The 27,232-nt window shown below is 44.3% G+C and overlaps 1 protein-coding gene across 7 annotated transcripts in view; it reads right to left on the minus strand.

Annotated features, from left to right (window-relative positions):
• The window catches only part of ZBTB46 (zinc finger and BTB domain containing 46), a 53,786-nt gene that overhangs the window by 16,162 nt on the left and 10,392 nt on the right, over positions 1-27,232 (minus strand). For 4 of the 7 annotated variants that reach the window (XM_071572571.1, XM_071572570.1, XM_071572573.1 and 1 more), the window contains 2 exons: positions 20,819-21,791; positions 5,144-5,425 (listed from right to left, as the gene is read on the minus strand). In XM_071572571.1, the coding sequence (XP_071428672.1) occupies positions 5,144-5,425; positions 20,819-21,791 (1,255 nt within the window). The remainder of the gene's footprint in view (positions 1-5,143; positions 5,426-20,818; positions 21,792-27,232) is intronic. The other 3 variants (XM_071572574.1, XM_071572572.1, XM_071572576.1) reach the window with 2 other exon arrangements.

Below are 27,232 nucleotides of genomic sequence, written 5' to 3' on the forward strand. Positions count from 1 at the left end.
TGACAAGTCACAGCTTGCAGTGTCCCAATACAAAGCGCTGCGATCTGGGTGAGTGACAACAAAGCACTCAGTGAAACCACACCAAGATTTCGACACGTGAACAATCCCAAACCTCAGTGTTTTATCAGCTATCAAAGGAAACTCTGCTCTTGTGCCACAAGCTGCATGTTTGATTTGCCTTCTCCCGCTTTGATGGCAGGCTGGAATGTTTCACAACTCGGGGAACTCTGCTCAGGTGGGGTAACAAAACTCCACCGTCTCTGCTGGGGCTCTTGTAACTCAAAGGCAGGACAACAAAATGTAAAACCCCATACACTGAAGATAGGGAAAAAATCAGGAAAACCAGGAATTCATCAGTATTTCCCGTTAGAAACTGTTACCAGGAATCCACTCTCCAGGTTCACAGCAGAATTCCTGCCTGGACAGCCACATGTTCCTTTTTCCCCCCTGGATATCCCAAACTGTTTCAAACTGCCCCAGAGTTATCTCTGGGTTGCATTTCATTTAACTGATGGTACTTCAGCAGACAGCAAAGATAAGCCAGTGGGCCCTGGCTTGATTAATTCTTTATTAGCAACTCTCCAGAGTTTCACAGGCTCCCAAGAAACTGCCCTTCTTAAAGTTAAGGCTCATGAATGAGCAACGAAATAGAGCACAGAGGAAAAACAAACACCCAACTGAGCCACAGAGATGTACAACAAAACAAAGCACAAAGATGAGTTTTCAAACAATAATTCATATTTATTTGGTTTCAACAACTGCAAGTGACATAAAGAAGAGAAACCCACAACAATGACCCAACATTTTGTACATGAGAACCCAGAGAGCACCTGGATTTTTGTCCCATTCTGACTAGTACTGTGAGAAACCTTTTCCCTCCTAAATTTGTGCAGAAATGAAATTTAATCAAAAGCATTTTAACTTCTACATCAGACCCCAAAAGCACTTTCCTTCAGTCAGCTTTGCATTCAGAGGATGAGGAAGGGGTTTAGCAGTATTTATATGAATACAACATTCTCTGACAGATGGACAGCAAATTACTGTGGAAAAGTGTAAGGCAAAGTTATTTATCTCATTTAAAATTGCATTAATTCTCCTCCAAATCTCCATTTACTCTGTACAAAAATTCCCCACCAAACTGAGTACCTTTAACTTCCTCTTGGCAAAGTTGACCACTGTGTAAAATGTGTTCCTTAACATTCAGTGCAAGAATAAATTATTGGCTCCAATGAACCACCAACTAAAAATAACCTATTAGTTGGTTTGCCCAAAAGAAAAGGGCTCTGTGTACCATGTAATCACTTGGACTGGAAGCTTCATAGGAATTGCTTCTATAAACAGTTTTAGTTGCAACAGGGTAAACAGGAAAAGCCAAACTTAGACATATAAAAAAACATGCAATGTGCTATTCTGAAATTCAGAAGTTGCCCTTTAAGGGAGCCAGTCATCCCACAGTCTTGAAATTCTCTATTTTTTCCCCTGAATAAGAAAACAAGGATGTGAACTAAGCATCTCATTTTCTAATGAATATTAGAATTCCCCTTCTCTTGATTATACTTGGCCAAACCAGCTCCAAACACTCGACTGAAGCCTTTGAGACTTCTGGCCATGTGATGTAACCATGTGGAACAAACACTACCAAAGTTCAGGCTCACAAATGGAGTAAGACACAAACCAAGGAGCTCAGCAGAGCTGCTCTGCTGGAGCTGGAAATCACAGAACCACCACCTGCTTTTACAGACAAACCAAGGAAACATGTGAAGACCAGGAAAACTGAACCTCTGGTGATGCTTTATCTGAAAGACACCCCCAGCAACAAGCCATGCAGGCTCAATAACCAGCAGTTCCCCACACGAGGTTGGTGTTACCCACGAGTAACTCACACACACCTTTCTCCCAGCAAAACCTGCATGTTCCAGGTCTCTGACAAGCACATGAATGTCAATCTTGATCACACATCGTGAACATCAAACTCTCAGAGCCTCCAGCTGCAGGTTATCTGGCAACTGTGCTGCCCAAATGACAAGATATTTAAATTTTCCCTACTGATTTTAAATGAGTTTGAACTGGTTAACTTCTCATAGTGACACAACAGTCCCCCCCAGATGCATCCTGGGCTTCAGTTTCCACCAGCAGAATGTCAAAGAGCTTCATGACTTGTATGATCATTACAGTTTATAATTAATTAAGAAAAAAGAACACAGGGTGAAATAAAAACGTTGAGGTTTCCTCTAACTTCTACAACAGAAGAACAAAAGAACCTTTTAGTGTATGCAGAGCAATATCCCCTTTAGAAATATCTCATCCATGTTTAACATCCTCTTTGCATCTGTCCACACCTCCATTAAGTCTTTTTTTTCCCCCCAGAAAAGCAAAATAAACCTGGACACTACTCCTTGAGCCAGTTATACTGCAGTGCTTCATGAGAGAAAACAAAGACAATCCAGTGATGGCAGCCAAGATTAAAAAACACTTTTTTTAAAGTCAAGAGAGACCAATCACTTCTAATTCCCCAAATCAGTGTATTTCTTTTCATATCAGACAGATGAAAACTGCTGGTTTTGGTTGTTTTGTTAAATACAATCTTTTTCTCTGTGCTCCTGCTACCTCCTCCCTCTTTTTTTTTTTAATATAACCCAGGACTTAAAATGACTCAACATCCTCAAATTGTTTTTGAAGAAAAATGTCAGAACCACCTACAAAGCCAGCACCGACCCAGACTGTGCTTTTAGATCTCCATAATGTCTTACCACTCACTCCACTGTCATTTATACACTGAAAGCCCTTGTTAAAGTGGATCTCCCATTGTATTCAGTAATGGCCACTTAAAGGTGAATAGTATATCAGATCTTTTTCAAGTGATTAAAATAAATTGATACCTGTGAATTTGAATAAGATGAAAGAAAACTATGTCCCTTCACTCCCTGCTTCTGTAAAAATGCACAGCCACATCTCCAGCTGGTGTGAGAGCTACAGACCAAGTGGGCAGCCTCTTTTTGACTTGGGCATTTCACTTTGCTTCCATAAATATGAAATAATTGAAGCTCAGCTGAATGAAATTCAAGTGATGGTGAGAAGACTGGAAAGTAGTGACCTCAAACACATGTTGGAAGGACCCTCTGAGCCAGGGTACCTCTCAGTGAGTTATCAACCACCCCCTTTTCTCAGTGTATCCACCTTTATTTTAGTTTGCTTCAGCAGATCTTCTGCCTACACCGTGCCTGTCCCCAAATTTCACTTCTCAGCTGGTTGGGCTGTCTGTAATTTCTAGCCTGAATTTATGATGATTTATACTCATTTGTCTTTATGCCAAGTGGAGCTTCAATTTTTCAGTAAAACCTAAAATCCCCCAACCAAGAGAAGGATGATGGATAGGGGGCAGCCCCATCACTGCTCCAGTGTGTCATGACAGGAGATGGCACTGCTGATTTCACCTGTCACGAGTCACAGACTCGCATCCATCACATCATCCATCGATCCCAGTTCCTCTCCCAGTGCCAGCTGAGGGCTCTGCTCCCTGCACACAAACCCTGTCCCTGAGCTGGGCCACATCTGTGCTGTTCCTCTGCAGCAGAGACATTTCCAGCCCTGGAGCCTGGTCTGAACCACCTCAATGGGATTTAACTGGGGATGGCTCAGCCAGGGAGTTACTGTGACAGAAACCAGGACACGGCACCAGCCACTCCCCACAGACACTTTGGCTGCAAAATAAGGTACAGAAACTTTCATTTCTTTAGAAAGGTTTTTTTTTTAAATTAATCCCACTGTTTAGATATGAGAAGTGAAAAGAGAAAGCCTGACACTGCCTTGTGCAGTTATTTCCCTTTGTCCTACTGCTCCAGTGACCAGCTGGACACACGGATGGGGCTTGGAGCAACCTGGTCTAGTGGAAGCTGTTCCTGCCCAAGGCAGGGGGGGTGCAATAAAATGGCCTGCAAGGTCCCTTCCACCTCAAACTACTCTATGATTCTTCAATTCATTCCCTGATTTTGTGACCATTAAAGTTATTTATCTTTTCCCACTGAGAAAACTTAAAGAAAATAGAATAATAAATAACTTCAGTGAATTTTTCATTCTATTTAACTGGTCAGTTTTCTCAGTGTAGATGAAAATAAATGTTTTCTCCTGCAAATTAACATGCAGTACTCAGAAAGCTGCTGCTTGCCCTATTCTATGTCACAAATGACATCCCCATCTTCAGAGGGTATTATTAAAATACAGCATTATTAATTTCTCTTTCTTTATGCACCAGAAAATCAAGCTGAGATGAAGAAAACACAGAAATATGCTGAGAAATCAGCTGTCCCCAGTTAATGGTTCACATCAGCTGCCTCCCAACAGACCACCAGGAGAAAAACATCCATTTCCATGTGCAAGTATAACAAAACAATCAATTGCTGCTCATTCCTTAAATTACACTGCACGAAGTAAAGAACACGCAATCTGCAACATCCCAAGTGATTCCAGACAGGAGCAACAGCAAAGCCAACCAACATCCATCAGGTTTGGATTCAGAAGCTTTGGAGCTACTCCTTTACCACAAGGACTCAGGAGTTTTGTATTTTGTTTGTAATGACCATTTTGCAAACAAGAGAAACAGAAACCTGAGCACAACCACTACAGACTGAGTATTTTCTTCCATGATTCCAGCAGTTAATATTAAGTTGGATCAATATCACACACAGGTTTAAATCATAGAATCATAGAATCAGTTGGGTTGGAAGAGACCACTGAGATCATCAAGTCCAACCCTTGGTCCAACTCCAGTCCCTTTACCAGATCATGGCACTCAGTGCCACATCCAGTCTCACCTTAGAAACCTCCAGGGATGGGAATCCACCCCCTCTCTGGGCAGCCCATTCCAATGCCTGACCACTCTCTCTGCAAAGAATTTCTTCCTCATATCCAACCTAAACCTCCCCTGGCAGAGCTTAAGCCTTTGCCCTCTTGTCCTACTGTTGGTTGCCTGAGAGAAGAGACCAACCCCCACCTGGCTACAACATCCCTCCAGGGAGCTTCCCAAATTATATGGAAAAACCTGGATACAAACACATCAGCATCAATAAACAAGGCGGTGACCTGTATTTCCTTCCCACTGAAGACTTCCCTCAACCCAAAGCAGAAGGTAAGAACCCCAACTTACGGGAGAGGGAGTGGGTGCCCTTGGGGAGGTACTCGAAGAGCAGGGAGCTGTCCTCGCCCAGCATGTCGGCCTTCAGCGACAGCAAACTGTTCTTGCTCATGAGAGCGGCGCGCAGGTTGGCCACGGTGGCGGCCTGGAGCGCGTCCTCCTTCTCGGGGGTCAGGGGCTGGGGGATGTAGCTGGACTCCCCCGCCAGCAGAGCCTCCTCCACGCTGCCGTAGGGGTCGGGCCGCTCCCCCCTGCTGTCGGAGCTGTTGGGCTCTGGCCCTGCCGCGTCGGCACCTGTGGGATGGAGATGATGTCAGGGACACGGCAAAGCTCCCGGCACGCGGCGCTGCCTCGCCGTGGATCCCAACAACACAGCCAGGAAGGCAGCAACAATCATTTTGGCTTCATTTGTCATGTGTTTCTCAGCTGCCTTTCCCCAAAATCCCAAAGACTTGGCCATTCAGAGGCTTGATGGGACTTCCTCCAGACCTCAAGTCCTGTTTTTCCAGCCCGTGCCCACCTGCCCCTTCCACTCCTGCCCCACCAGCTGGGCCTGACCACAAGTTCACAGAATCCCAGACTATTCTGAGTTGGAAGGACCCACAAGGATCATCGAGTCCAACTCTTCAGTCAATGGCCCACACAGGGGATTGAACCCATGACCTTGGCATTGTTACAGCCAAGTTTTAACTAACTGAGCTAATTCCAAACACTTTATCTCAATTTATCTCAAACTGAGATCTCAGGGTATTCTGCTAGTACTGAAATTAAGATTCAAAGGTTTAAGTTCTGTTTTCTTCATAATTTCATGCCAGTAGTCCAAATTTTTATTCTTTCATTTCTTCCCAGTGATGAATGTTTGGAAAAATGCAGTAATAAACAGCCTTTAACAGTGGGCTGCTAATTAGTATAAATCCCTTGGGGTCACTTACCTAGAAAATATATAGTAATCAGAGGGTGGGTTTTATATAGAAATGATATGGATAAAAAACCCCACAGAGGCACATCAGCCACTTTGCAACAGGTAGTTATGAATTATTACCAATAAAAATAGTAATTATTACTAAAATAATGATTATTATGAAAAATATTAATAAAATATCAAGCACCAAACCCAAACAAAAAAGCAATGATAAGGTAAATTCCTCCCTGTGAAGCATAGTTTATTTTTGTATTTTTAAGAAGGTCTAATTGAAGATTCTCTTTTGTTTGAACTTTGACTCTCTTATAATCTTAAATAATTTCTGTATTTTAATGTAAAGTGACTCAGACTCCTCTCTATTCTTCACATGAAACAAGGAAGATTATGGAGGAAAAGGGATTAGCCCATTTATAAAGTGCATAAAACAAACTGCAATTACCTACTGCACAATCTGTAGCAGCAAAGACACTGAAACCCCAACTGAGCACCTGGAAATGGGGCTGAAGCTTCCCAAAGTTATGCCTTTGGAGCATTTCCCCTACCAAGATGTAGAGGGAAAAAACCCACATCCAAAGAGAAGGCAGATAATGAGGGATTGGATGGAAAAAGGAGCTGTTTTGCAGATCCTGAACATTTATTGCCTCTTAGTTTAAAACAGATTTAAATCTACTTAACGCAGGAGGGAACGGTCCCAGCTCACAGCAGTGGGTGTGACACATGCAAATCCAGTACCTGCTGCTTTCCAAACTCCACCCCGTGCTCCTCAGGGCATGGAATTCAGGTGCTGTCCACACACCCCACTGCAATAAACCCTCTCCTGGGCAGGTCTGGGAGCAGCAGAGCCCGGAGAAGGGAGGAGGCACAACTTCAATCCAGGGCAGGGCATTAATCTGCAGAGCCTTATTAAAAAATGCTAATGAGGACACTGGTGCTGTGCCCAACTCCTGCAGTCTGGAAAACAGCTGAAGGAAGATCATTACTTTGATCTTCACTTACAGGTGGGGCTGCCAGAGACAGACGCAGTGACTTGCTGGAGGTGTCCAGCCCTTGGAGCAGCGAGTGGATTTCCCAGGACTGATTCCATAACATCCCAGATTCCATAACATGTTCAGATTGGCTTTACTAACCTGCCAGTCCCTCTCACTCCTAAGTTGTTCCATTTCCTTTGCAAAACAAACAGCCCCAAAGCAAACAATAAAGGAGAAGCAATCCCAGGCAGAGTCTCCCACGCCCCAGAGGTGCAGGGAATACTCAAGGCTTGGGGCTACCAAGCCAGCAGGTAGCTCATAAATGTGAACTATCTATGTCTAAAACAAACAATTTTCCCTCCTCCATCTGTGTTTTGCTTGTACAATACCTTATTATCAGTTTTACTAAATCTTCACCAAGAAGGATTCAAATGCTTTGAATTTTTACGTTTTCTCATCCCTCTGTCAGTGGCTTACAGGGATAGATGTTATTCTAGATGAAAATGAGGGTTTTTTAAAAACAAACCAGCATGTCCACATAACAGGAAACTACAAGACATTAAAAACCAGCAGCTGTCAGAAAAGGTGGTGAAGGAAGTAAATGAAACTTTAGCCCATTAAACTGGGGAGGTAACAGAGCCCTTCTCACATCAAAGCCGTGGTAATACCACCTTGCTCTGCTCCTCCTGCCTACACGGGAAATCACAGCACAGAACTTGGTGTCTGCCCACAAAACTGTGTTCCCAATAACCAGGGAGGCAGGAAAGCACCTTGTGTGTTCTGCCACCCTTTCTCAGAGCCTGTTCCAGCTGCTGATTGACAGTCACCAGAACATAAACATAAACACTAATTGCTAAACACACGCAGATTAATTGTAACCACAACAAGACATTAAATGTTCCTCAAAAGCCAAGATTAGAGACAGACAGTGAAATAGATGCTTTAGAGCTTCCAGTATTTATAGCTGATGCAATATAATCAAAAACACATTAAGGCAAAATAAATACCCACTTAGTCACAGAAGTACTAAAATACTCTCAGCACACCAAAACCCAAAATATGCAACAAGTTCCTCCCTATGGTGCCTCCAAAACCACTTCTCTTTTCTCTAGAATGCAGCTCCCTTTAACAAGATTTAGCCAAAGAATTATATGAATGGAAAGCATCCCTCACTTCCCAGTAATCCAAACTGTTTACTCCAGCCTCACATAAACCAGGCTTTTGTCAATGAGCTTCTCTCCTGCAATTCTTCACTGTCACGGGTCCTGCAGCCGCCCCAGAGCTCCATCCAAACCCTCCAGATCTCACTTTTCACACGGCTGGGACAGCCTCTGTGAGTGCAGGGATTGGGGCTCCACACACAGGAAATCCCGAGTTAAACACGGGATTAATCCTGCTCGGGAAACTGAGCTCATTAGTCTCTTTAGCCAATCATTATTTTGCAGTTACTCCATTGCACCACCCTACCTCCCAAACACAGCAGCTTTAGAAAAGCTTTCTTAGTTGGTGACTTGAAAGGCTATTTTATTATTAGGTTTTGTTTCTGAATAAAACACAGGGTCCACTTTTTGACATTTCTGGCAACAGAATTTCCATTCAGCCCTGAAAGCAACATTTAACTGGTAAAGTTCTGACCTCTTGTGACAGTGACACAGGAGTTTGACCATGAGCATCTTCTCACAGGGGTCACAGCCCAGCTGAGCTCCAAACACAACTCCTTCCCAGCCAGGCTGACCAGGCAGGCTTTGACAGACCCACAGTGAGGAATAAACCTCATCCCAGCACAAAAGGAGCAGTGCAATATTCCCCACACACCCAACGTGGCTACTCCAAAATCCCTGGAAGTTCTACAAACTGAGCTCCTCTCACAAACCAGGAATGGGCAAACCAAGCTGTGCCAGGCAAACAATCCAGCACTGCAGACATCTGGCAGCCCTTGGAAAGGGCTGTGGGACAAAGAAATGTCACAGAACTTAAAAAGTACCCAAATGAGATACTAATGTGATAATTTATTTTCCAAGATCTAGGAGGAAACTGACAGTAAAAAGGCATTAAATCCAGTCCAACTAAGCAAAACACACATGCCATTCCAGAAACAGCAAGGAAACCTTGTCTACTTTAAAGACTCCATTTGATTACCTTTATTAATTACTTTAATAAACAATTTTTTCTTCCTGCATTTCTTCTCCCTGCTTCTGCCATTTTTCCTCATTACAGCTCAACCTCATCTGTTACCAAACTGCCTCCTCAGTGTCTGCTTCTCTCACACCACTTATTTCTTGTTTGTGCTGCGTTTTAACCTCCTCAGTAAACCCCCAGTGGGGTTTCCCAGACTCCCCATGCTATTATTCTCTTTCATAATTGTTTATTTTTAATAATTTTTTCCTCTTTTCATCTCTCATGTAGACAGCTGAACATCTAGAAACCTGTAGCTGGAGGACTAAACCCATGAGAAGAGAGAAAGGTGTGAATAAAAGCCAAACAAGGTTACATCTGCTGCAGGAAAATTCAAAGCAGAAACAACCTTTTTCCCCAAGAACTAAAGGGAACATTTTGCCAGGTCAATCTTTCTCAATATTGCTCTTTTCATTACAGTCTCAGGTAAGAGGAGATCCAAGAAGTCTGTCATCTTTTCAAAGCCCAGCTCTGTTTGGCAGGAGCACAAAGCAGGGATGTTTCTCCCCTGGTTTTCCAAGTCTCTGGGATGCAGAGCTCGCAGGATGGAGGCAGGAGGGGGAGGCAGCCACAAACACAGCAGCCTTCAAAGGAGGGAACTCTACCTCACTTATTTACAGCCCAGTTTCTGTGTTTCTCCACCACCCTGGCAAATTTCAGGATGCTTTGAGGAGCCCTCCCAACTCCCCCCCAATGCCCCTGGAGTTCAGAGCTGTTCCACACTCTGAGCCACTCCCCAGCACCTTTCCATCCAAAGCAGAGGTTATCGCTGCTCTGCAGCTGCAGCAAACTCTCTGCAAGTCCCACAGCCTCCAGAGACAACAGCAATTCAAAGCCACCTCCTGCCACCAAACACTCCTTGCCCTTTCCCACAGCTCACCCGACCTGCAGGACCCATTCTGGCAGAATTTCAGCCTTTAGGTGCCACCATCCTGCTGGTCTCATCCAGCATCCTTTCAGCCCAGTGTCAGCACCACCATTAGCTAAACCCAGCCACAGCCTCTGGCTGCCTGTGCTTTGGGGACACCTGCCAAACCCAGGGGTGGCAGCAAGAGCCCACAACTATTTAAAGAACCATTGGATGATCTTATATCCTACTTTTGCTTATAAAGCACATTGTCACTCACAAACAGTGGAACTCCCAGCCAAGTCCCCCAAATACTCTCCCTCCCACTGGCAAACATGAAACAAGGAATACTGTGCTCATTTTCTTTTCAACTCCTCTCAGAACAAAGCACACAAACCTCCACAGCAGACCCTCCAGGTGGGGAGAATGTTCTCTCCTTACATAAATTAGGGTAGAAAGGTGAACCGAAGGGAAGACACTTTTGGGTACAGCCACAGCAAGGCAAGCACCAGGGAAAGTACAGCCTGGAAACCCCAGGAACTGGAACCACATCTGGAGTGGTGTCACCAACAGACAGAGAGGGGGGAGTCCCCCTGACCTGGGACAGCATCTGTTAGGTGGAGTCAGCTGAGAACTGCAGAATAAATTAGGCTGAAAGTGACTCCAGGACTACTTTTGGAGTTAGATCCTGTTGCTCAGCAGTTTGTACAGCCCAGTTTATCCAGTTTATCCCCATGAATCTGCAGGGGAGAGAGAGCACAGTTTCTCCACAGCTTCATGATTTGACCAGTCTGTCAGGAACTTCCTCCTCTCACCCCATGAGAATCTCCCTTCCCATAACTCATGTCCATTACCTCTCATCCTCTCTCCATCCAGATTCTGAGAAGGATCTGGCTCTGGACAATCCATCTGCCCTCCCTTTCCTTTTTCAGGGTTAAACTAAGCCATTCCAGCCTGTCCTCATACACATTGTATTGATGCTGGGAAAGCCTTTCTTGGCCTGGAGATCCCAAACTGGATCTGGTACTCCAAATGCTCCTCCTAAGGCAGGCAGCCAGATTTAGATTTCACTGCTGCAAGGGCACACAGGCCCTTCTTCAGCTCCTCACTCACCAAAAGATTTGCTGCAAAGCTGCTTTCTCTCCCCTTGGCTGCCAACCCAAACTGCTGCATGGGGTTATTCTGTCCCACACACAGGACTTCACACTTGTCTTGGTGGAGTTCATGCTGTGCCTGGCACTTCTGCCTTCCAGCAAATCATCCCTCCCAGCCTGGTGCCATCCAACGACCTGCTGAGGGTTCACAACATCCCACCACACAAGTTGTTAATGAGCAAAGCCAACAGCAGCCTTGGAAGCAGCTCTGATGGATGGAGGGATCCCCCTTTCTGGGGCAGATGTTCAGCATCTCCTGCACACTGCTGGGTAACACTCAGTGTGATGGCAAAGGTAATTTGTTTCTGTTTACAACATGACAAGCAGAAAGGGCAAAGGGAAGAGGTCCCAACATCAGCAACTTCTCCCACCCCAAATTCCTGCACCCTCCCCTGCTGCTCCTTCAATGGTACCAAGACCACAAGTAGAGTTGTGAAGTAAACTTGAGACAGGAACTAATATGTTAAAAATAAACTGATTTATTTAAAAAAGCTATTTTTAAAGCCAGATCAGTTCCCCAACCTGGGTGCACAGACATTTCCACCGGAACAACTGCAGGAGAGCGTGGGGGTGCAATGGAGTCCCAGAGGAAAGTGGGAGCCACTGAAACTCAGCTTCTGTTTCAAGGACATTGCCAAATTGTGACCCACGCCAAACACCCCTGGAAAAAACCTCGGTGAAATCAAAGACTTAATTCTCTGAGGTTCTCCCACTTATTTGTGTCAAGCAATTGCCTGACAGTAGATTTCATCTAGAATTCCAGGGATGATATTTCCTACCTAAGCTTAGGAAGATTTGGCTTGATCTGCTTCTATACAAATGACAATTAATTTTTAAACTATTGGGGAAGAAAAGGAAAAAGAGCTTTCATTTCATAGTGATCTTTTCTTGGGAATAAAAAAAAATAAAAAAGGAGCACACAGGCTGGCAGAAAAATGACAATCTTTTACCAGCTGCTAAAAATATCCTTGAGGTTTGTATTTCAGATACCACCTCCTTTCTAACAGAAATCCTCCAAAAGTGTTTCACAACTTACTATTTGTTAAGCAAAGCCCAGTGTTCTCACCCACTGCAATATTTACCCAGGGAAGTGATGCCAAGAGCTTTATTGGGTTGGATTTGCACTGTTTGACAAACAAAACAGTCGACATGTGGATATAATAAATGTGCACAGCATTCAAAACAAGCTCCAATTTCCTACTGCAGGAAACTGTCAAGCTAACAGAGATACTCAGCCACTAATGATCATTAAAAACTGTCTTCATATTAAAGACTGCAGGATATCCCAGGTGAGTCCCTATGGAACCAAACCCACGGTCTCCTTCAGGCTCCTCTCCCAGGTTTCAGTCCCACCTCAGCTTCCCCACCGTGACTCAAAGCAGGGGGAGCTGGGACTGTTGGGATCTGAGTGCTGAAAAACCCCATCCTGAATGAAACTGCCCCTTCCCAGGGCTGTTCCTGTTTCTGGAAGGCTCAGGAGGAACACAGAGGCTTCAATATCATTTTAAAGCCCACAGCCACAGGATGCTTTTATCTATGCTTTACATTCTCCTCAATATCTCTAAATAATGTTTCTAGGATAAATCAGGCTTGTTTCACACAGAAACAACCTGGGTCTTTTCAATGTTGCAGCTTCTGCAGTGCATCTTAAAAGCACGAGTGTATCACCATCTTCATCTTCCTCAAAACAGTAACCAGTGTACAAATAACTGGAAAACTTCCTATCCGGAAAAAAATAATCAATTTTCATTCCTTTCCCATAACATTTTTTTTTCTACCATTGAATCAAGTTCTGCAGACACTTTTCCATGGTCTGTGTCAGCAAAAGGGCTACAGAGAAAACCTGGTCAACCACTGACCTTCCTAAACTGAGACACAACAGAACTCCCAAATCCAGAAGAGAAAGAAATGGTTAAACTGGGTGAGTTAATTGCTTTGAAACTGTTCTAAAATGGAATAATAAATAGTCCTCACAGGAGCAGGAATGACTGGGCAGTACAGAAATAACTGAAGCCACTTTTGTTTTCCTAAAATATGCATAGAATTGTACAGTAACTTGAGAGTATCACTTTAAAAATATTAAGGTTGACTGTGAGCTTGACCTCTTTGTCCAAGTGTCCTCACTCAGGCAGTGAAAGGACTGACTTTGTTCCCTGTGCTCCTCTCACTGCTCAGGAACAGACACAAACCTGAGGGGACAGAAATGAAACATTCAAGTACCACATTAAACATGAACACTCATGATATGACAGAATGCTGAGTTATAAACTCTTAAAAATCCTCAGAACAAATATTTACCTTTTGAAACAAGTGCTTGTAAGAAATGTTAAAAAAATAAAAAGTAATAAAAAAATAAATCAATCTGAGACCAGTACAGCAAAGTTTGGGTTTGATTCCCAGGAACTGCATCTAAAGAATTAATTCCAACTACATTTTAATGCAAAAACACTGCAAAGAGGGAAGTTAAATCCTGAACGATGCTGACTGCAAAGCAGGACTAGGACTCATGTTAAGATACTGAAAGCTTCTTGATTTGTCATTGTAATTTCAGTACAGAAACTAAAAAAAAAAAAAGGTAAAAATTGTTTTTGAAAGGTTGAGAACTCTGTGAAGGTGAGCCCAGTGAGACCCTGGCACAAGGAACAGATAAAATAGAGAAAAGGGCACTCAAGAGAGGGGAAATGCCTCTGATCTCAGGAGTTAAAGCAGATTAACAGAATTAGGGCTGTTACCACGGGGAGGAGGAAGAGGAGGAGGAGGAGGAGGGTTTGGGAGCCTGGGGAAAATGGAATGCAGGGTGGGGAAAGGAAACAGGCACTGGGCTTGGAGCTAAAGCTGGTTTAGGGTGGAACCATTTCCAAGCCAGGGTGTAGCCAGGCAGTATCTGGGTTTAAAGAGATGATTTTAGTTTCCAAACTTGAACATAACCCGACCTAACCCTTCAATAACAGAAACTACAAAGTCACTCCCACAAAGACTGTACCCTAATAATTCCTTTAGCCTGTAACTGTGGCGATACAGAGAACCTGAATTATTCCCTGAGCACCCTCAGCACAACCCACCAGATGGTCACACAGGTCAGTGGGGTTTGGGGCAGGGATTTTGTGGCTTGGGACAGGGTTTTTTGGCTTGGTTTTAATTTGGTGCAACCACAGCGACCTCCACACAGTGCCTGGTGCTCTGAGCACACCCAGAGTTCCAAGGAGGGTCCAAAACCTGGGAGCTCCTTAAGCCCCAGGAATGCAGGCTAAGCTGATTCTGGGCTCTGAAAGAATTCAGGGGGTGGCACTAAAGCCCAGAGCTGTAACCCCTCCACTAAAGCCCAGAGCTGTGACCCCTCCAACTACAGCCCAGAGCTGAGACCCCTCCAACTACAGCCCAGAGCTGAGACCCCTCCAACTACAGCCCAGAGCTGAGACCCCTCCAACTACAGCCCAGAGCTGAGACCCCTCCAACTACAGCCCAGAGCTGAGACCCCTCCAACTACAGCCCAGAGCTGAGACCCCTCCAACTACAGCCCAGAGCTGAGACCCCTCCAACTACAGCCCAGAGCTGAGACCCCTCCAACTACAGCCCAGAGCTGAGACCCCTCCAACTACAGCCCAGAGCTGAGACCCCTCCAACTACAGCCCAGAGCTGAGACCCCTCCAACTACAGCCCAGAGCTGAGACCCCTCCAACTACAGCCCAGAGCTGTAACCCCTCCAACTACAGCCCAGAGCTGTAACCCCTCCACTAAAGCCCAGAGCTGTGACCCCTCCAACTAAAGCCCAGAGCTGTGACCCCTCCGCTAAAGCCCAGAGCTGTGACCCCTCCAACTACAGCCCAGAGCTGTAACCCCCCCAGGCCTGGCTCAGAAAGCATCTCTGCCCACCACTGCTGATGGCATTGAAACATCTCCCCAGTAAAAACATCACTAAAAACCCCTCGTGGCAAAGAAAATTTCATACCTTGCATCATAACTGCAGCTCCATGAAAAGAAGGGGGGGAAATGCAGTAATGAACTGAATTTTCCAGGCAATTTGTACTTTGCTATTGCCTACTTTCAAAAATACTCCAGAACCTTTCCAATAAACTGAATGTTTTGATCCAAACCACCCATCCTGCTTTAAAAGGGATCTTTCCAAAATCAGGCATGAAAGAGTCACAGGATATGCTCAGTTATGATGTAAACCAATAAACTAATGGTAGGAAACCACTAAAATCTGAGCCCCTGTTGGTTTAGGACATCAGATATTTATCCATCAGCTGAATTTTAACCAGCCCATTTTCAGTCACGTCTGTAACAAACAATTCCCACCTGCCTGAAGTTTTCATATTCCAGCCAGGGCTCAGACCACAGCAGGTGGATTGGACACTCCATCTCCTCAAAGCAAAACCACTTAAAGGGAGAATAACCCACTGTGAGTTTTCCAGCTCCCACACTTACGGAGCATTTCAACACCAGGTGTTTCCAAGCCTTCCCTCAGCATCTCCTTCAATACGTTTGTTTTTGTCTCACAAAACAGAACAAAAATCTTCACAAGTTCCTTGAGCACCTGAATCCTGAGTACAAACACCAAGCTCATCTTCCCCCCTGCTTTTCTCATATTGCAAAAATCTGTATTCTTCTACTTGGACGAGTTTGTTTGCCAAATATCACAGCAGAGACAATGGAATTTTCAGTGGAATTAATTTATTTAAAAATACTTTGAAAATACTAATCACAGAAAGAGCTGATTTGCACTGACAAAGGGACAGAGTTACAGAGAGCCTGGTGGCTTGATGAGAAAAAGACTTTTTCTCCAGAATAAATCCATTCCCCTGCCTGCACTCAGAGACTTCACCTGCACAGAACAGCTGAGAGTTCACCCCAAATGGGTTTCCTGGCCTTCCTCTGGAACCTTCTGCAGTGTAAGATCCAACTGCTGAGCATCTGTGCTCACCAACAGCTCCTGCAATCATCATTTGCTCTCCAGAAAGCAGGAAAAGGGCTGGGGAAGGCTGAGCCAGCAGCTGCCTCCAGGCTTCCCAGGGAGCTGCCAGCACGTCTGTGGCACTGGGAAAGGAGGAACCTCAACCCTCACCAGGAGGGAGGAAACTTGTGCATAATTCAAGATTTTGAGGAGGAAAATGTTAAAGGGACTGTGAACTCTGCAAAGGCAGAAGGACACAGTGAAGTCCTGCCTGTCCTTCCCATGGAGGTCACTGCTCTGGGCTTACTCAAGTCCTGAAGCTCTTCTTGCAGAATATAGAAATTCCACTACAGATAACCAAAGGAAAGAAATAATCCCCAAATTGCATCATCCTTTAGAAGGGCTGTTCTGGTTTTAAAATAATTAGCTCCATTTCACAGTCAATTGGCAGACAGAAACCCACTTGCAGCTTTGGATGCAAACAATCAGATGATGTGTGGGAGTGTTTCCTCAGAAATAAATTCCTGAATCACAACTTGAACTACCACATTGATAAAGCCATCAATAAATTCTTCAGAAGTGACAGAGCTTTCTATTATATGACGAAGCAAATCCAGCAACATTTTGCTACCCCAAGAGCTCTCCTAGTGAAGAGAACTGTCCCCTTTGGCAAGAGCCTTCCCAACCCCACCTGACCCTCTGTCCATGCATTTGGGATGGGCAAACCTGTAAAAACTACCCAGCATTGTTAAAGGAACTGCACCCTAAGGAAAATGAAGATGTTCCAGGCACAAGTCTGCTTTTGAATTTCATAAGCATCTTTGCTTATAGCAAATAGCAATAAATTTCTTTAGAAAGCCTATGAAATTCAAGAGAAAGGGATAAAATAAACAGTAGACCTGCTCTTTTGGCAAGTCTGTGGAGGAAATTCTTCTTGGCTCAGCTGTGGAGATAGTTATTATTTATAAAAGCCCATCCTTTAGTTTACTTTGGAGAACTGCTGTTCCAAGCTAATGTGGCTTGGTGAGGAAAACATATATATGGATGTTCATACAAGGAATGACAGATTGACATCCTGAGCAACCCAAACAGGATGAGAAAGAGGAAACCCAATGTGTTGGATGCTAAACAGACAATCCAAATTAATAAATTGAAAGTAGAATGAAGAGATGGTGCTCATCAAGCCTCTGTTTGACTGACACCACCCTGAGAAACTGAGTCACAATCTCAATCCAGCACCTCAACTCTCTGCATTCTTTTGCAAAACCCATTTGGTCATCGCTTTGTGGATGAAGAAGACTCTTCATGGCAGATGTGAACAACCTCTTGCTATTTCCATGATGTTTGATTACCATTAAAAAGATTAAAATAAAAAGGAGTGTCTGGAGCAATCTGTAATGTTGTCAAGTTCAAAGACTCAGCAACACTCCACCAGCACCTGGGAAGGAATCAACTCATTCACAAAGGTGTTTTTTTCACCCTTTAAATTTAAAAAAAAACCCCAAAACTTTGTCTTTTCCAGACCTCATTGATCAGTATTTAAATATAGTTTACTTAATATTTGAGGCACTTTAGTACAGCTGCCTGTACTGATAAGAAGGAGTTTCCCACTGCTGAGAGTGAACGAGCTGGGAGTTGCTGGAAACGAAGTTTCAATGACTGCAACGTTCTGCTTTGTAATATAACCAGAATTAAGTGATCCCCTGTAAATTCAGGAGCAGGAGCATTATTTTCAATCTGAAATATACTGTCCCAAACAATCAAAGGTGCAATGGTTACTTAAAGGATTCCCCCTCCAAACGTTGCTGAAATGCAATGCTGTTTGTAACCAGCACCAAATGAGTGCCTTGCTCAGCTTTGGGGAGACTGAACTTTGCAGATGGATCCTCCTAAACCAACTCCTGCATTGCCAGAAGGTCCACGTTAGTCCCCCAGCACAGGGGCAGTCACAAACAGTACCCAAATTACCCCACAAGGAGGGTTTTGAGCCTTAGCAACCAGCATCTTCTGATCAAATCAGGAAAGTGAGGGAGCCTCGAAGAACAAACAGTTCCAGGTAAGTTTCTTTCCTCTTAGTTACTCAAGAAAGAACATTCAACACCCATTTCCTCAGCAAATGAGTAGCTTTTCATCTTAGCTGTGAACAGTGTGGACAGGGACACTTCTAAATAAATGAGGTGAAACAGAGTCCTAGACTATGAAGTGTGTTTTAAAGAATGAAACCTGACACTCCTAAATCAAAGACAACTTCAATTTGAAATTCAGACACATCCCAATTATTTGCTGGAAGTGTCTGCGCCGTGTCATCCATTTGCACACGAGAAAATCAATTATTCTTCATGTTCAGGAGTCAAGTTTGCAACACCCCTACACAGTTGCTGAATTCCAACAGGAGAGGCAAAAACCTGGGGTACCAAACCCAGGGAAAACAGAACCTGTGGCTTGGCAACCTGGGAGATGGGGCAGTTCAGAGGAAAGTTGCTTCCACCTGCTGGGTATGGGGAATAATCTGTGGGACCAGAAGCTCCTGCTGCTTGCAGGGCCCCAGACAGGGGTTTGGGGGAGCAGGAGGGTTCTCACCTCACCCTGAAAAAGCACAGTCTCACCTCAGTGACCAGCTGCTTTCACCCAAACCACACACCCACCACACAAGTGCAGGAGAGGCACGACAGGGTGACCAAGGGTAACTGAAACTGAGTATTTGCATCTCAAATCCTTTGAAATCATAAAAAAAATCCCCCAGAGACAAGAAGCTTCGACCCAAGACACATGCAGGGCTCGCAGAGACAATCCCTGCCATGAAGCCCACACAGCCCCATCCCACAATTTTAGGCCCCACAGCACAGGACAGAACAGAGAATTCCATTTCCATCCTTCTCTCTAGAAGAACCCACAAGCAGCTCAGTCTCCACACACCCTTCTTGATCCTCATGGACACTTCCATGTGGCACACACAACTCTGGCAGCAGCAGCCCCTGTTCCTGCTCATTTTGGACAGAGAAAAGGGTTGCCATTCATCTTTTCCTCTGGTTTTACCAGCACCAGTGGAATATTGAGCTCTTCCCCCAACCACCATCATTCAGCTTCCCCTTTCCCACCACTGGAACCACCTCATTTATTGGAAACTGCATTCAGGATGAGATTTGGAAGGAATAATTTGATGTGCCTGCTGATGTGCTGTCTCAGGATTGTGCTGAGTCAAACCCCTGAGCATCTCCCTCATCTGCACAGTCACTGCAATTTAATTCCTTAACAATTAGGAATTAAACAATCTATGCTTCATTCAGCTTCCAGGAATACAATCTCTTCTATTCCACACTGTTTTCAGTAAAGACATCCAATCTATAATCAGTTTTCCAGTTCTGTTTCTGCACTCACTCCATGGCTGGTTCATTCCAGGTACTGCCCAAACTCACACCCCTCAGACAGCACAAGTGACTGAGTTGTTTTTATGGGATTCCATGAAAAATGAAAAACAGTTGCATGAGAACAGCACACCAGGCAATCCATGCTGTGTCTGAACTCAAAACAAGCCTAAAATACATGCATTATACAAAGAAGATTCATAGTAAATCACTGTTATCTTAAATTATCTCACATTTTTCTTCTAACTGATGTTGTTTAGATTTTATCATCAGCTAATTAGAATAATTACATGCATGCTGACTGCAGCAGATAACCATAAAACATGATAAATCTCAAGACATTTGTAGAGAGTTACCCATTCAATGAAAACCACATTTAAACTCCAGAATGTAAGCAACTTAAACCTCCTTTTTCAGCCCATAAAGACTTTTAAGACTTTCAGTACTGTCTGTATTGCTTTTTAAATCCAAATTTGGCAACATAAAAGTCTATAATCTCACATATCCTTTTCCTCACTGACTTGGGTTCTGGTATGCAATGAAACTCAGGCTAACACAGCACAGACTCAGCTCTTCCAGTCACCCTGAGAGTTTAATACCACATTTCCTTAAAGTCCTTAGGAAAAACCACCAAACTTCTGGTTCAGTAGCATTCTGGGATCTATTAATTGCCACTGATTAATGAACCAAGTAGGACAGTTATCTTCAGACAGAAAAATAACCCCCGAAGATTCAAAGGAAGTCCAGAAAACATTTTTCTCACTGGCTACACTTTAAAAGCAGCCACTGATGTCAGACCACAGTCACACATCAAAATACATCTGAAGCCACAGTAGTGCCTCAAAAAACACATTATTCTTAAGAGTTAACAAACACTGATCCTGCCATTGCCAGCAAGGAGCTGTGGTGGTTTTCTTACCCAAGAGAAAGTGACACCTGAATATCAGGAAGTTCTGAAGATGGTATCAGCAAGACTAAATTACACCTGCATGTGGTGTAATTACATCATCAATGCACTGGGCAAGGAAAATTCTTCAGCCACGACATCAGTTTGCACACCTGCTAAAATAAATTCCAACTTTTCCTCTCATTAATTCCAGCAATTATAGTGGTGGGTTTGGGGGTGATTTAGGCCATTCAAGCCCAAAACAAAACCACACTTCTGGTTTTACAGGAGAACCAGCTTGTGACTGAACTGTAAGTACAGCACTTGGTGCTTCTGAATTGGTGGCAACACAAATTTCTGTATTTTTCTGTTTGTAGCAAGCTTGTATTTCAGGGACTGACAAGACAATACCATTAACGGATCTAATTAACTCACCACTTTTAACTGCAGCCCCAAACCCAGGGAGAATGACTTACTTGGGTCTCGAGTGCTGTATGGCCATCCCGAGGCAGGTGAAAAAGGCAGCACTGGGGAGCTTGCCCTGCTGTCATCCTCCACTTGCTGCGTGATGTGCCGCACAGTCTCTTTGTTTTTCCTGTTCTTCCTGCGCCCTGTGGGCTGCCAGCCATCCCCCACTCCTTGCTCAGAGAACCCACTCTGTATTGCACTATCCTTGGCAGAATGGAGCTCACCCCCTCCATAATGCGATGGCGAAACCTGTTCCTCTTTGATACGTAAGGACCCATAGCCCATGTCACTGGCCCAGAGAGACTGGGATGAAACGTCTTCGTGGCTGTCTGGTTTTGGTTCTTGATCCTCTTTCCCATAACTACTCCCTCCCTCGTGGCAGCTGGCAATGGCCGAGTCCCCAGAGGAGTTTGCTGGGCTGGTTCTCCGCGCCAGCCACGGGGAGATGCTCCTGCCAGCCACCACCGCCGAGATCAGAGCGTCCGTGCTGCTGCTGGAAGGGGCTCCCAGCTCGTAATCCACCAGGTCCTCCGAGGCATCAGACTTGATGCTGATGTCCAGAGCCGCCTTGATGAAGCTGTGACAGGCCTGCACGATGTCTGTCATCTGCAGGTAACTGGCGGCCGACATCACCTCGATGACGTTCCTGCTGGTCAGCGCCAGGTGCGCCGAGTACATGAAGTCGATGATGGCCTTGAAGCCCTGCGCGGTGACGATGTCCAGGTGGGTGACGGTGGCCTGCTCGGAGGTTTTCTGTACCTGGCAGTAGAGCGTCTTGAAGTAGCGGCTGCTGCCCAGGAGGACGTTCTTGTGAGCCTTGAAGATCTTGCCCTCCACGATGATGCAGACGTCGCAGAGGATGCCGTGCTGCCGCTGCTCGTTCAGCTCCCGCAGCAGCTGCCGGTAGTGGGACGCGATCTCCATGTCCTCCTTCCGGTTATTCATCGGGAAGTCTTTGTGTTTCCTCTTCCACACGTCCTGCTTGGGGAAGGAAAGGACAGTGTTACAAAATCCCAGAATGGCTCGCAGAAGGCTGAGACAAACCCCGAGTTGTACCAAATTAAGCAACAGGTTCATTAGGAAAGAATGTGACAAACACAGTCACTGCCTATGACTGCACACTCATTACATGTGCAGCTTACTTGGACCAGACCTCAAGTAATTCACATTGAAAAGGACTAGATTTGAAGCCAATCTTCAGTGGCTCATAACATCCCAGAGGAGCATTTCTTTAAATTACTACAGACTCTTAGGAAAACCTGCCTGAAAACCTGCCTGAAGTCCCCAGAGTACACCAGCTGTCAGTTTTTACTGTGAGTTTGGCAAAATTTGGATTCCAAAGAGGTGCTGCACTTGAAATCCCACTGATGGAGGCAAGACTATGGAAGAGAACCCTGTAGCACAATTTCCTCGAGGGAACAAGGACACTGAACAGCTGAAATCCTCAAACAGCAAAAGCCAATTGAATCCAGCATTTCCCTTGTTTATATTACCATGGAAGGGCTACAAATAGGCTTTAAAAGTCAGGCAAATGCAGGATCACAGATCACAAAACCTTAAGTCTGCACCCAAACTAAACTGGCAATAGATCACAACTATGAAATTAATGCTATTTAAAGCTTAACTACTTATAGGCACAGCATTTTTCACTTTACAAGGAACATGTTATTTCCTTGGCTTTACACCTCCAAGTTTACCCCACAGCCACCCTCAGATATTGGGTGAGAAATTCTCATCACCACTGAAAGAAAAGACCAAAATAACAAAGCTGAGAAAAATCCACAGGGTTTTTGATCACCTTTCATAAAATTTGGCAGTATTACCCAAAAGAAAGGTTTGTCAGTGCCAACAGCAATGCCTCTTGTAAGCTGTGCTCCAAAATACCCTCCTCTTACACCCCAAACCAAGAAAAAGGTCCTAAACATGGATATATTGACAGTAATCAGCAGTGCTTTGATTTTCAGACTGAATTTTATCCAGTTCTTACCTTTGCAACTCCATACCTGCCCTTGTTGCCACAGCTTTACAAATTCCTTGGCATTCAATTTTACCATTTTCTCTAGATTATACCACTTTTTTTGAACTTTCTATCAAGATTTATATACTGTGTGACAGTGGTTTAATGATCCAATTAATTAAAAGCACAAAGGTGAAGGATGTCTTACTCCTTTTTCTCAAAAACTTACATTTGTTCCAATATAAGTAGTTTCAACTGCAGAACTGATTTCAGTGTCCACATGTCAACACAGCACAGTAAAATTGGACCCAGTTCCAGAGGTGATTATGGGCAGACACACACACATCAGAAGCCTGGATTTAGGCTACTGGTTGTTACCATAAAACTCTGAGGTCTCAGAGTCCTGAAGCAGACACGGCTCAATATAAACATTGGCATTAAGGAGGGATGAAAGCCTGAAGCACCTTTCCAACCTCCATCGTGTTCTCACACAAATTCAGTCCCATCTGCTGGAATTGGCTCACAGTTCTAGGACAGCCATGATTAAGGAAGCATCCTGACACATCCAGGTGTGTTTCCTGTACCATGGAATGCAGATCCATAAGGTCCCTGCCCCCTTCCCCTGCTCTGTGCTACCATTATCAGCACCAGGAGCAAACCAGCTGCACTTCAGGCCACACTGTTGGCCAGGAAAGCACATCCCAGCCCACAGAATGAGATGGCACCTGCTAGAGAGTCACCTGATGATTCAAAAGTTCAAGTTATGCAAGGTTGCTCCAAGCCCCCCAGTTCTGCAAGGCTGGAGCTGCCTCTGCAGCCTGGGAAATGCTGATCTGCAGGACCAACTGGTCCCTCATCACTGAGGAGCCTTTGCTTCCCTCCAGAGAGGAAGGACCATCTTCCTGCAACACAAACAGGCTGAAATGGTGCTCACCCACTTCAAAGCAGTGCAGCTTTTCTACAGAATTAAGCACAGAATGCACAGAGAAACCAATCTTTTGTATCTGACCTGCAAGAGGTCAGTCACACAGCAGCTGAACACTCAACAACTGATTCACCACAGAAATCTGCCCTGAGACCTCCAAGCAAAGCCTCACTCAGACACCACTTCCATCTGAAAGAACTGAAATAAATCAATGAAAATCAAACCAAGAATCAGAGGCAGGGAGCATGGGGAAAAAAACATTGATTTTTCAGGTGTGTGGCCTGAAAAGGTTGTGATGGCCCCAGCCAGCACAGCAGTTCTCTGACCCAGGTCTGGAGGTGGCTGCCAGAGCTTCCCAACATCTCCACACTGAGAGAACCACCTCGTAAGGCACAGTGACAGCCCTGGTTTGCCTTTATTCCAGAAACCACCACTGCATCTACTTTTAGGAGCTGAAGAGTCAGCTTTGTCCCCTCAGGAAATACGAATTGCCACACAGGATAAAGTGAGTTGTCCATCACCAGTCCCGTCTCCAACAGCTGCCAAATCCACACACTGCACACAAGAAAACCTCACAGGATACAATTAGGAAGTGATCAGAATATTTTGGATATGGCACTTCCTTTACTGTTCCAAACCCCATATTCCAAAACACCAGCTCCCTGGATCTGTGTGTGTGTGTGAAAGCTCCTGCAAGGATAATTTTCTCCTCTTCCTTCCTCAATTTCACACAGATTAACATCAGGAGTGTTTGTCTGTGTCTCCACCTGCTCTTGTGAATTTATGCAACAACAGCTTTTCCTCTTCCATGTTCTTCACCTGGAAATCATATCAATTCCTTGAGGTTTTATTTCTTTGCTATTTCAGGTTTCATTTATTCAGGTTGGTGCAGTGGGTTGGGTTCCCACCATTGATAACAGTCCACTCCAGCCTTACCTTGCTCTTTTTTGTGGCACAAACACAGGTTTTACAGTATTTGTCTCTTGCTACCTTTGGGTTAGACTGGACCAGCCTGAGGTTGAGGCATTGACTGATTTAGTGCTTGTTATAGATGAAGCCCTTGCTCATCTCTTTAGGAAATAGGAGACAAAGTCAGAGAAAAGATATCAGGGAATTTTTACCAGACACACACAAATCTGTGCAGGATTCCCTACTGGTCAGTGAGGTTGGCACATTATGCCCCTTCCAAGTAAGCAAGTGAAGGTGTGGGTACTCCCACGTTCAGTGTAATCAATAAAATGGAACATTTTCCCAGTCAGGAATTATCCTTGTGGAGGTCTTGATCTTCCTCTGTTGGAAGGTTTGTCCCTCCCATCGCTCCACATTCAGCATCTGTCACAGCATTGCACCTTTCAAATGAGAGGTCTTTGGGGGAGAAAATTAAATATGCCTCAAATTCAGAGGAATTAATTAGTTTTCTGTCTACCCATGTCAAAGCAGAACATCCGTTTAATGTCAAGGATCACCAGGGAATTCATCCAAGTTAAATTTAAGGCAATTTGCTAGTAGTTAAAAATTCAGGAAGCTTTAAAACCTTGTGCTCTTGTGTTCCAATTTTACGTGCTGTTTGGTGGCTTATTGCTGGTTTGGTTTTTTTTTTCCCTTTTCCCTGTAATGATATTTATTTCCATTTAAAAAAATGTTGTGGAAAGGTTTCTTCAAAAAAGCTGAACCCTTCAAACTTCCAGGGGAAGGTGGAATAAGCTGTGGAGAGTTCTTAGAAACAGCCCTCAAAGATCAATGACATATTTTTTTATCTTGTGTCTTTTTACTACACTGAAGGGTTTCAAAGTTGAGCACCCACCAGAGTTCTTTAGGCTGGTCCTGCCCTGCCTGGACACAGCACAGCTCTCCAGGAAGCCAACAAACCATGAAAGCTCATCTTAAGATTTTCCACAAAATAAATTGCAGCAGAACAGGCTTCCCTTATAAGCCAATTCAGAGACAGTGCAGTAATTCAAGTCTATTTCTTCTCCAAAAATAACCAAAAAAAATTGACCCCAAACAAACCCTTGCATGTAAGAGCAAAAAGAACACAACAGGAGGAGATTTAATAACCAATTTCATGAAATTTCTGTCAGGATACAGGGCTACCTTTTATTTTTCATGTCAAAAAAGCTGGTCTTGAAGAAACCATTAATAATTTATATCATCTTTAACCCCACCTGGCATGAACCCAGTTCTGCACATAGAGACATGTAAAAGTCCTTTATTTTGCACTATCAGTAGAGTTATTTAAACATGAAAGTATCAGTTGATGACATAGTAAGAGTCTAAATATACACAAACTTTACTTACCACTGGAAAGGTTTAAAGAAAAGTAACCAGCAATACTCACAAGGTCTCTCAGCAAACTCAGAATAAACCTCCTGACCAAAACCTCAACACCAGGAAAATTAAGGGGTACAAATTTATTGCATCTCAATCTCAGTGTCCTACTTGAATTGTTGACAAAAAGTCACAGACAAGAAATGAAGTACACACAAAGTCCTCTACAGAGCAGTCCCTGGGGAAGCAGTGGGGCCAAAAATAAACTTCCTTCACTCAGAAAGCAAGCAGGGGAAAGGAAAAAAAAAAAAGGCCTGGAGAGGTTTTTGGGGGTTGTAGTTCTTAGGATTTGTTTGTTTGTTTACTTTTTTATCTCTCAGAATATAAGTAAGCTGAAGATTTAAACTACATGACACTTCATCTGTTACAATTTTCTAAACATGTTTCTACACTTAATACCAAGGACCCAAGTCAGAGAGAACCAAAAATACTCCCTAGTGCACTCCTCCAGCACTCTGCTCCCTGGGGAAAACATGCCAACTGGAATTTAACCAAAAATGTGTTGTTTCCTCCCCCCTTTCCCTCCAGAGAAAAGTAAAAACAGCTTAAGGAAGAACTCAAATTCACTTCAATGGTTTATTACACAAAAAACCCAACAAACACACCCCACTTCTCTGCCTCCCCTGTGCCCTGGCCCTGCATCCACTCCCAAGACATTCCAACATTTTTTAAATTCCTCTACAAGGGAGCCCTGTAAGGTGAGACTGGGCTAGAAATGCCTCCCTGCACAAGGACACACAGTGTGTATGCAAGTTCCACTTTTATCCTATTAAAGACAACAGAAATGCCCAGGATTCCTCCTCTCCATGTGCCCCGTGCTGAAAAGAAAGGGAACAAAACCCCTCAATGTAACCTTGGCAACTGCAAGGGACATACCTACACTTATTCTGGTAAATGGGAGAAAAAGAAGATTCAGGGAACTAAAGGATGGTCCCTCCCTGCAAAGACTCTGCTCTGCAGCTTCACCAGCACAAACCTCCACAAGTGCAGAGCTTTCTCCCAGGTGTGGACAAGGAAGAGCAGCACAGGATTCTGGAACAGTTTCAGCCTCTTGACACTCAATAACCCCAAATTATATTCATATGTTCAGCTTTGTTCAAAATCGATGTAAGCAGCATCTTATGGAAATGAACAGTTGCCAAAAAGGCAACTCTTCTACTCTATTCTGATTCCCAATCTGATCATGCACTTTTTAAGTTGGCCATTCCAACC

Source organism: Pithys albifrons, chromosome 18, assembly GCF_047495875.1.
Source record: "Pithys albifrons albifrons isolate INPA30051 chromosome 18, PitAlb_v1, whole genome shotgun sequence".
NCBI lineage: Eukaryota > Metazoa > Chordata > Aves > Passeriformes > Thamnophilidae > Pithys > Pithys albifrons.